At 39.0% G+C, this 12,124-nt stretch overlaps 1 protein-coding gene across 1 annotated transcript in view; it reads left to right on the top strand.

The window, feature by feature from the left end:
* The first annotated feature begins 1,104 nt into the window (after nt 1-1,104).
* LOC124268217 (E3 ubiquitin-protein ligase MIB2-like) overlaps nt 1,105-12,124 on the top strand; it is a 31,168-nt gene continuing 20,148 nt past the window's right edge. Inside the window, exons 1-5 of the mRNA XM_046703253.1 lie at nt 1,105-1,188; nt 2,039-2,241; nt 4,575-4,746; nt 10,384-10,490; nt 11,222-11,419. Coding sequence (XP_046559209.1) covers nt 2,040-2,241; nt 4,575-4,746; nt 10,384-10,490; nt 11,222-11,419 — 679 coding nt within the window. The 5' untranslated portion in view covers nt 1,105-1,188; nt 2,039. The remainder of the gene's footprint in view (nt 1,189-2,038; nt 2,242-4,574; nt 4,747-10,383; nt 10,491-11,221; nt 11,420-12,124) is intronic.

A 12,124-nucleotide genomic window follows, 5' to 3' on the forward strand; every position in this document is an offset into this window, starting at 1 on the left:
TTCAATAACGTTTCATTGAATACTATTTGTTTAGTAGTTTTCGAGTTAGATTGCAATTCATCGGTCCGATTTTAAGCCAAACGGACTATGGTGAATAGAACTTGGCTGCACAGACAAGATTATCTCCCTAATCCTGCATGTATGGCTGAGGTTTTGTATTCTCGAGAGCAGTAACTATTTTGTAATCATTTCAGTAATAGGTGTATGGAATTCCAAGCTTGTCATACAGTTGCCTTCATATAAGGAACACGTGAGGATCCGTGATAGCATTGGCCTTCAGTAACCCATGCTTGTCGTAAGAGGCGACTAACGGGTTCGGGTGGTCAGGCTTCTCTGACTTGGTTGACTCATGGCATCGGTTCCCAATTGCGTAGATAGATGCTCATACTGTTGATCTCCGGATTGTCTGGTCCAGACTCGATTATTTACAGATCGCCGCCATATAGCGGGAATATTGCTGAGCGCGGCGTAAAACTAAACTCAATCACTAAAATCAGCCAGATGATTCTGAGATTTAGAACCCATTCTACTGGATTCTTGACCCATACTTTTCGTAAGAGGCGACTAACGGGATCGGGGAGTCAGGCTCGCTGACTTGGTTGACACATGTCATCGTATCCTAATTGCGTCGATCGATGCTCAAGCTGTTGATCACTGGATTGTCTGGTCCAGACTCGATTATTTACAGACCCCCTGTCACATACCTGGAATATTGCCTGTAACGAACAAAGGTAAGGTGGTTTATGGATCACACAGTTGGAACTGAACATTATTTTCACTTCCCAATTTTAATGAAGCGAAAATAGGCTTTTGATTTTTCATCAATGAATTCCACAGTGTAAGGGAGGTAACCTGAAATCATGTATGTATCATTCAAATGTGCAAGCAAAACTGTTTGTATATTGTATCTTGCAAACTGACCTTAAATGCTCCATAAACAAGTGATTAGTCAAAGTAGAGACAAAACCTATAATTAACCCTGCAAGTTTGATGTGGTCTGTTTTACGTTCACTGTGGGGTCTGTCACTATTTCCGCAATCCACCGACCATTTGAAAGGATCCGACATGCGATAGTGGCTTCTTCTAAAAATAGCTCTCAAAGCGAATCTATGTATTTCCGCATGCAGCTATTTATAGCCTCACGTCATCAGCGAACAACATTGGGACAGTTGACACTATCGGATTGAGGTACGTTGTTTGATTGGGACCAAGGTTAATAACAGCACAATTTAATTCCTAATAATATTTTATACATTTATGAATGATTATATATCTTCTGTAGCTATCACGTCTCTGCTTTTGACTCTGTGCGAGACATCCTGCATCATCAGGCTTCACCATAACTTGTTTCCTCATCGGCCTTGTTGTTTAACATTTGCCCTTGTTGCTCAGTCCTGTAGATTATATTTTGCCCTTTTTGCACAGGCGACAGGGTGTATTGTTTCCTTGACTGGCAATACCCCAATCTGAACGCTATCAGTCACGAAATACTTTGGGAATCGCAGAAGTGGGCGTAAAATCCTTCATGATCCGGATCATAGTTTCAAAATAATTAATTTATATATTCTTATTTGTTTATTTTTAATTCATTTTTTAATTTATCTAGGTTTTTCTTTACTATGTAGTTATTTTTATATTTCATTTTATTTCTTGGTTGTTATTTATTTATTTATTTTTGTTTTGGTGGGGTGGGGTGGGGGTGGGTGGTGTAGCTGGTGATTCCACAGGCTCATGTTATATGCATTTCAATTCACTTTGGTTTGTAAGGTTATTTGTACATTGCGTTCATTTGTGTTATTAAAGTGCAAGCTGAACACAAAAACTGTTGTAAATATGTGTTAAAGGTGATGCTTGGATTTCCCTATTGTTCGCGGGTTGTTTTTTTCAGTACCCCTTATAACTTAATGTCGCAATAAGCACGCAAGATTCTTTTCTAAACGTTAATTACAATGAAAGCTTTTTTCAATCATACACACTGCACTTGCTTATCATGTTGCAGCTGTACATGTCTCTCATTTACAACAGTAATATAATACAGTATGTTCGTCGGTGTACGGGTTGTGCGGGGTCCTGATTGGTCCACCGGAGAGAGTGATGGAGGTGAAGGTCACGTGGGAACTGTTGTGGCACAAGATGGCGCTGGTCGTGTTGACGTCATATGGGACGGTGGTCAGAGAACGACGTGCAGAGCTGGGAAAGATGGCAAACATGATCTGAGAATCCTGGATACTGGAAGCATAGGTGAGGGTCTATTTCTGTCTCTGCGTGTACGTTCAGTCGTGCGTGTGTGTACGCCGCGTTATGTCATGTGATGCCGGCCAGACAAACAAATGACCGATGACGTGCCGTCCCACACCATCCAGCTACGATGACGCACGATCAACCAAGTCACTTTGCCTTATGGGGCGGTGGGGTAGCCTAGTGGTTAAAGCGTTCGCTAGACACGCCGAACACCCGGGTTCCATTACCCACATGGGTACAATGTGTGAAGCCCATTTCTGGTGTCCCCCTCCGTGATATTGCTGGAATATTACTAAAAACGGCGTAAAACTAAACTCACTCACTAAGCCTAATAACTGGGGCTGGCTAAAAGGATCGATAATCGGATTGACATGAAATAATATTAATGATTATCGGTATGAAAATAGTGTCACTAAATATATCGTAAATAAACTCTTGTGCTAGAATAAAGTTTAAAGATCCTCAATCAATACCCAAATTTAGGTTTTTGTTCATAGACTGCTTCTAAATTATGTTCAGGGCGCTGTTTCGTTAGTTATCCATGCTAGTTGGGGCCTGTGCTCTCCAGGAATCACGACAAGTGAATGAAGATTTTCAGTTCAGGAAACAGTGACGCCTGAGGCATTGTTGGTTGTGATTACTGCCCTTTGCATTGTTTCAACCATTTCCTTCCACTTCGGGAAATCCTGGTCCGAGGACAGAAACGAAACCAAGAGGTGGGACGGGCGGCCCAGTCGCGTAAGGCGTGCATTTGTTGAGGAGAGTTGCGTCCCTTTGGCACGCCTAATAGCTTTGACCTCGGGTTCGAATCCCGGTTCGCCAGGGTTTCTCAGTCTATCAACACTTTACCCGTGCTCGTAGGTTTCACTGAAGCGGTAAACATTGGACCAGTATCACTGTCGATTTTCTTCCCATATCAATCTTCTAAACCCTTATGTAGTAAGCGAGTTTAGTTTTACGCCGCATTTAGTAATATTTCAGCAATATCACGGCGGGGTGGGGCACACTAGAAATGGGTTTCACTTATTGTACCCAAGTGGGAACCCCATATAGGCCTTTGGCATGACGAGCAAACACTTTAACCACTAGGCTACCCCGCCACCCCACATTCTGATGTGACAAAGCTCTCAGTCAAAGCCACGAAGATAACGATATGAATGATATAACGAGGCGAATATCAAACATGGTTACACTGATTATCATGAACCTGGGGTATTACGACAGTGATAACCCATACATATCTACTATATACATATTATAACGTCAGTGGACCCTCCCCTTATTGTAATCTGACCTTTCCAATGTGTATATAGAGAATACTAAACGATGTCCCCTGTAATACCATATTTATGAAACGAATGAATGGTTTGGTATCTAACGAGCGAAAGCAACACCCAACATTAGCAAAATAATATCCAGCAAAGCACTTCTTTCCTAAGAATTCAACGACTGACAAGGTCTAATACTCTTGTGACAGATGTGTTAGCATTGTGACGTCATAACTGTATATCACTTTGACGTCATACGTACGGCATCACGCGATGTGTAATAACATTATTAAACAGTGGTATCTTCAACGGATGAGTGATAAACACTAATATACAAACCTTAAGTCACAATTCTAACAGATACCTTACAGCTTCATTAATGAATGAGTACATTTACTTGTGTTATGTATGTGGCAATGGTCGTATCTATAAAGGCGTTATCTGACTTTCTCTGGACCTTCTCTGGTGCGTTTTTATTGCCCATGTTTGTTCATGTGAATGGCTGACTAGGGGCGGTTGGGCCTGGCGGTTACCTTCCATTTTGTTTCATGTCCAGCACTGAACGAAACGAAAGTAATTATGGTTTTAAAGTACGAATCTATGATATTTCATACTGACATGACGCTTCTTGAGAGTTGATTGTTTAGTTTACTGTTCGCAATGATAATGCTTGTCGAATGCTTTTTTACTCAGCAAATAATGAGTATCCAGCTATTTCTTTTTTACACCCGTGAAGATCCGTGTGAGAAGTGGCTTCAGTAACCCATGCTTGTCATAAGAGGCGAGTAACGGGATCGGGTGGTCAGGCTCGCTGCCTTTTTGACACATGTATCCCAATTGCGTAGATCGATACTCATGATGTTGATCACTGGATTGTCTGGTCCAGACTCGATTATCTACAGACTGGAATATAGCTGGAATATTGCTGAGGGGGACGTTAAACAACAAACCAAACCACTCACACACGCACTCACTCACGCACGCACACACTCACTCACTCGAACACGGACATGTGTCATTTACTTTCATTGCCAAGTTTTTGCATGTAGAATAACGGATTTTCAGGAATACGCCACGAGGGTTTCACGTGTGAGGGCTGTGAGACAACGGACTTCTACGGCACGAGGTGGACGTGTAAACAATGCACCTCGACCAGTCTGTGTTCTACGTGTTACTCCGCGGACATTCACGACACCAGTCACGTGTTCTTGCGCCATGATATGCCAGGGGATTCCGGGTATGTGGAATGTCTTCGCTTGATAGTAATTGCAAATTAGCATATTCTTGCACTGTTGTTTGGTTTAGCGGAATAGTAGCAATCCATGATGATCAAACGATGGTTTAGACTCACTACCATTTTACCTCATTTGTCCGTCATCAGTCAAAGCATCCTTCCCCATGAATCGCTTGTCAAATGAAGCTGAAACTTGTCATAATATTTCCACCAAACAGGTTCGCCTTTTGAAGAGGTTAGAATCAGACGATGTGTGGTTAGTTGTGGGATTCACGGATGTGTTTCTCTTTATTGATATTATATTTTTACCTTTTCAATACGATTTTAATTTATCTCAAAATGCAATGGCAGCATCTTACAAGCAACCACTTGATTCTTCCAACCAATGATGACATCTTGTTTCTGGATTTATGGAATATATGTTTATACAAGAGTTCCATTACAGAAAAGTTAATACCAGCAGGCACATCAACGTTGTTTCAACGTTGAGAATAGGTTGATCCTCAACGTTGAAAATAGATTGAAAATAGGTTGTATATGAAAGTTTTTTTGACGTAGATATCCGACGTGGAATCAACGTTGAAGTTTGACCGATTATCAACGTTGAAAAAGGTTGATCCTCAACGTTGAAAATAGATTGAAAATAGGTTGTATATGAAAGTTTTTTTGACGTAGATATCCGACGTGGAATCAACGTTGAAGTTTGACCGATTATCAACGTTGAGAATAGGTTGATCCTCAACGTTGAAAATAGATTGAAAATAGGTTGTATATGAAAGTTTTTTTGACGTAGATATCCGACGTGGAATCAATGTTGAAGTCTGACATATTATTAACGTTGAAAATGGGTTGTTCCGTGGTTGTGTCTGGGAGGTTTTACGCTTTCCTGTAAATAGACTCGCATTTCATCTTTAAACTACAATAAAGTAGCACCAAACTCCTGCATCCAGCTAAAATACCCAAAAAGCTACCTGCAATAAACAGTGTTCAAACAGAAAATTGCAGTAAAAATATTTACCTGATAAAATACTTGGTTACAATTCCACATTCAATATAATGTTCATTTAAGTTTTATGTCAGTTGGACGTATAATTCCAGTAAGAAGAAAAGAGTATTCCAAATTAAGAAAACTATTTACTGTTGTATTGTTACTTTGAAAAGGTGAAAATTGTCCCGAGAAGACATTTTGTCTGAATTTCAGCTCTTAGACAGACCCCTGAATAAACACAATGCAATTACTTTCACCATGAAAGGGATCCAAGATGACCAGGAACTATACCTGGAGACAGCACATAAAACAAGTCACTTTTCATGAAATCTTTATGAACACACACGCACACAGAAAACGTGGTTTAATGCATAATGTAAAACATCACACATGACATAGTCTGTAGGTGATCTCTGTTGTGCTAATAACACAATATCATCTGCATATAGCATCAAAGTGACATTTACGCCACCAATTTCAATACCACAGTTCAGATTTTTCAACACAATTACAACTCCAAAAACACAATTATCAGCTCCTCTTCTTCTGCCACTCCTGCCTGGCGGTCAGGTGGATACTTCAAAAACGTTCTTAACTCTTTCTTGAAATTTGCTTCGGATGCATTCCCATCTCATTCCCTTGAGATAGGACACATTCTGAAATTTTATATTTAAATACATGAATAAGTTATATGGAAGATATATTGTCTTAAATGATTCAAGTATTTGTTTAATCAATCACTTGAAAGGTTCATTTCACTGCTGTAACTTGGCATGTGAACATATGAACAGCATCAATACAAAATATGACGAAAAGTGTAAACAGTTTATATTTTCAACCAAAGGAATGGAAGTTTTCGTAAACATTTTCAAAGAAAATCCTCATTTGCAAGTTGATTATTTAATTAGACTATGAATTACCGGTAGGATGAATTAGACGATGCTTTACTGTCATATATTATTTGCTATGGTCATGATGAAAATGCTGCACTTGGTAATTAACTTACCAGAGATGATTGAATACAACCTTGTATTCTTAAAAGAAAACTTGCCGTTTTGCCCATCAACATTCATTCTTGACATCAAATTGTTTGACATTGTCCTGCAAAACAATGGAAGATTGTTGTTATTCTGTCAGATTTAGTTTTCTTTAGAGATTCTCGGAAATGATTATTTCAAATTAATAGGAGTTGAACTGATGTAGCAATTTTGCTACCAGGAGTCATAAATTGTAACAAAAGCCATTTTACATTAAATGACAAGAAAACAAAATGGGTGGTGGTTCACAGGTCAAAGAACAAGTCTATTGTGGGAGGTCTCCCAACACCATTTGTTCCCAAACACAAGGAAGTATGGATCATGGAGTTCTGAAAACAATAATGAGCTCTCATAAGTATACAATATATTCTCAAGTATCTACTCTCTTCTCTTGTCATTTGTACACTCATAAAACTCAGATAAATAACTTTTTATAATTCATAAATGTTTACACTTAATCTCTTATACGAACGCTTAGAAAATCTCTCATATAATGAATTATGTGTGCGTATTATCTGCGACGTCATAACTATGCTTCTCTGAATCATGAACAATAAAATAATGAGATTAAACTCTACATTGCCAGAAATAATCTATCATACCATGAATAATAAGACATTGAATAACATCTCTTACAACTCCAATCTACACTCAAAAAGACTTAAATGTACTCGTAAACAAACATCGCTTGCTAACGCAAATTGTTGGAAACAGTGCATCTCTGACTCAATTCCAAGAAATGGAAGTCCTACTGTATTTGACCAAAGGGGTGACAGGTGGCCAAAACATATTGAAATGTAGGTCATTCACTGAAAATAACTCTGATTTAAAACACTACAAATATACACCGTCTCTCTAATATACTCGATAGATGATCTTAACAGGGGAACATGTACATAAAATGCTGATATCTAACAACACCTGTACTTTAAATAATGGACTCTTCCAAATCTCAGTATGTTTCACTGCACACATATTAGATTGCAAATAATGAAAAACCTACCCTTAGACAATAATAAAAAACATCATATTCAAATTCTACAGCTGACCAAATACCTGAAGAGTGTGTTTCCCAGCAATAAACATCTCTATATATATCTATAAATGTATGACTTCTGTCCTCTCGCGTGCTATCTTGCATCCAGCTGTTTACGGCGAAAAACAATATGGCGCCAAGCAAGGGAGTGCTCATTAAACTAAACATCTCCGGGAGAAATCATTGTCAATTTTTTCTCTTAAATGATCAACCTTAATATATAAATGAAAATAAAGACCAACTATTATCACCAAAAAAAGACCAAACATTATCACAAATATTCAAAACAGGTGGTAATGAAAGAGCATTATCATCTTTCTCTTAAACTTTGTGGTGGATATACTGGAAACAAGTGAAATGTTAAAAACGTGTTACCTTAGCCTTGCTCCTTTTATGTGATCCACAAAATTGCTGCCACCCAGTGTTCGAAGATGAGATTTCTGCAAATTCCATTAAAATAATCTTATTTCATAATTAAATGTTCCTTACATTAAAATTACTTCTTTTGTATGTAAGATTGTAACCTTTAAGAGACATGAATTATCATATCCCATCCAAACAAGTGTAAGAATGAAAGTCTGTGGGTGCAGTTTTGTTAATTGTCCCATCAAAGAATCATTAGTGAAGTTACACTTTATGTAAATAAATAAAAGTTCAAATAAATTATATACAATTTCATCCTTAACAAAGACTTTCACAAGACATTTTAAAGTGAAAATTTTCGTTGCATTTCCTTACGCCATTCTCCACGACCCCCTCCCCCCCAATAATATACATATGTTGATAGGGTTCAGGGCGTGCTCAATGCATCATTTACTGATAGATCTATTCAAACGAACAAATGTTCATAATAATGGGATGCAATATAAAATGTTGATTAAACCTATCCGATTTTGTATAGCTGCCCTTAGGGACCGTTCATAATGTATGGCTTTGGGGTGATGTTGATTTTTATGTACAATGTGAATTACACCACCCCCCCTAAAAGTGTATGAGTATGTACAGAATAAGAGACGGCCCACCCTGCATGTCATGTACATTATCTATGACGCCCTCTCCCCTTCCCATAATTTCTAAACATAGTGCGTGTGTACAAAAATGCTGACCCCTTAGCTCCCTGAACAAAATGGTGACACCCACCCCACCCCACCCCACCCTCCAACCCTTACAATCAACACCCCCACCCGCAGCCATATATTTAATTATGAACGGTTCCTTATATTGATGTACTTCATTGATTATTTGAAAATGTATGTTTGCAAAATTCAAATCAGGTGATGGGTACGAAAGGAAATCTTATTCGATTATATAATAAAATGCCAAATATATGCATGCAAATATATTGAAAATAACAAAACAAACTTTTGAGAAACATGTACTGTGACATACCGGTAACCTTGTGAGATAAAACATGAGCCCTAATTCGGAGTTTCTTGCTACTGCTAGATTTAAACGGCATTCCTACGTTTTCATTATACATGAAGGACATACTTACCAAATAAACACCAGCATGCCGTGAAGATGGTGAAAATAGAACGATATTGCGTTGAACTTCGCCAAGGTGAACTGACAACGATCAGCTGCCTTTGCGCGCGCGATAATTGTGCGCATGTCCGGATATGGCCAAACGAGGCGATCGAAAGGTCAACATCTGGCTTGTGTTTGAAAGCAAATTGTCGGGAATTATACAATTTTCACAGTTTTGTGGGAAAATATCAAATGTAATGCAATTTGGATAACTGATGACTTTATACCTAAAACTGCGATTTACGTAATATTTCCGTCCGTTGATCGATGCACAATCAAATAATATATAAGATTATATCTGTCACTAGCTCGATCTTGATCTTTTATGAAAATAATGTTCCGAAATGATAGTTGCTAAGGTGGATACCTATTACCAATATGAATTATGTATCAAATTTGCCAAGGAAACAATTAGTTGACATTTTGTTGGTTCCTTACGTTGAAACAACGTTGACAACTAAACGAATCTCGACTAACTTTCTTTGGTCGCATGATAAACGTTGAATCAACGTTTATGAAAGGTTGATCAACCAAACAACCAAAATTCAACGTTGATTCAACGTTGATTCAACGTTGATTCAACGTTGTGTGCCCGCTGGGTAGTCAACACTTTAAATATATAAATAGTCAACACTTTAAATATATTTTATTTGTAAAATGCAAAATTCTTGAAGAGAAGATGGCACCATTGGTTGTAAGAATCATTTGAAGTTTCAGCGAGCATTGTGGTTAAAGCGTACGCTCGTCACACCGAAGACCCGGGTTCAAGTTCGCACATGGGTAATGTGTGAAGCCCATTTCTGGTGTCCCCCGACGTCATATTGCTGGAATATTGCTAAAAGCGGCGTAAAACTAAACTCAATCACACATCATTGTCCAATGACCATTTCATCATTCTCTTGCCTCATACTTTCTTTGGAATGTTTCGGCAGAGATTCTGCGTAAATATCAAAATTTAGATATTTAGAATTTCAGCAAATATATTATGTAATACTGCATAAACTGATACTGTGTTGATTGTATTGATCTCCTATTTGTTGTTAACGTTTCAGAGTTGAAGTCAAGAAAAGAACGAGCTGCCTCATGTTGCGTTCTCTCGGGCTCTACCCTGGGGCAAGGGTTGTGAGGGGAGAGGATTGGAGCTGGGACAAGCAAGACGGTACGCCAGTCACACAATGAACCATGTCCCAATCCATTCGATCAACAAAACATCACCAAACTGATCACTGTCTTTTGGAGTTAGTGTCTTCACAGAAACGTTGCACTCGTCTTGGTTAAGGAGTCATAGAGTTATCTCCCTTATTCATCATACCAACTCTGACATAACTCTTCATGTTAAAGTGGAACAAACAAAAGGGGACACATATTATTCAATGCCGACTTAGTAACTATTTATGTTAAATAAATAAAAATAAATTAATTTAAAAAATAGCATTAATCGGGCGCTATCAGATCAGCAGTCATGGACAAATGGTCGTTATGTACGCGAACACAGTAAATAATTATAAACTACACAACATTTACACATTTACACTGCAGGGGCCAGTACAGCTTTATGAGAAAGGGGATGGAGGTTGCACAGTTCAGGAAAGGTGGGGTGCACAGTTAATCTTCGCCCGTTTTCTCGAGAGTTTCTTTAGTCACTTAATAAACTTACAGAGGGGTGGGTGGGGTGCGCATAAACTTACAGAGGGTGCGGTGGGGGTGCGCACATCTGTGCGCACACACACACACACACACACACACACGCACACACAGACAGAATCCGACGATGTACTGGCGCTATCAGATCAGCAGTTATGTTAAGGCAAGTGATTCCTACTTTAATGCCTTTTTGTCTGGGGTAAACATGTACTGTTAACTAATATCAAACGGTTTTTTTCCTTAAAGGCGGCAGTGGAAGCAAAGGTACGATCACTGAGATGCACGACGAGCCAAAGGCAGGCACGACCGGTAGTACAGTGAGGGTGAAGTGGGACGTGGGTCCCTCCAATCTGTACCGGGTGGGGCATAAGGGCAAGGTGGACCTCAAGTACGTAGAAGAAGCTCCGTGGATGTACTACTTCAGGGATAACTTACCTGTCCTAGGTGAGATATTGTCTCTATATAGATTTATAGAAAGCTAATCACGCGGAAGTGATTCCGGAAAAGACGACCAAACATTATTTTTGGTGGAGTGCTAGTGTCACTAATTTCGTTATTGATACACGGTATTTAATTGCAATATTCTAGCAATATCACGGCGGGGAACGCCAGAAATGGGCTTCACACATTGTACCCTTGTGAGGAATCGAACCCTGGTCTTCGGCGTGACGAGCGAATGCTAAATACTCACTAGGCTACCCCACCGCCCCAATATAGGGAGAAAAAACTCTATCCATTCAATTTACTATCATGATGTATTTCTTGTCCTGTAAATGTTCTCCTTAATTCTACGCATTTGAAGTAAACCCTGCATGTAACAATCAATCTAAATGTAACATTTTGCTACACGTGAGACCATTCATCGAGACGGAGGGCGGTGGGGTAATCTAGTGGTTAAAGCGTTCGCTTGACACGCCGAAGACCCAGGTTCGATTCCCTACATGGATACGATGTGTAAAGCCTATTTTTGGTGTCCCCCTCCGTGATATTGCTGGAATATTGCGACAAGCGGTGTAAAACTAAACTCACTCAGTCATAGTCACGGTGTACAGAAGCTTAGGAAACCTTGAACACATAACACTGAAAACCATAATGTATTTTATTTGTTTACGGTTATAGATGCTAAGAAGACATTTACAAATATCCTAA

This window comes from Haliotis rubra, unplaced genomic scaffold, assembly GCF_003918875.1.
Source record: "Haliotis rubra isolate DU_JTF1 unplaced genomic scaffold, ASM391887v1 Scf137, whole genome shotgun sequence".
Taxonomy (NCBI): Eukaryota; Metazoa; Mollusca; class Gastropoda; order Lepetellida; family Haliotidae; genus Haliotis; species Haliotis rubra.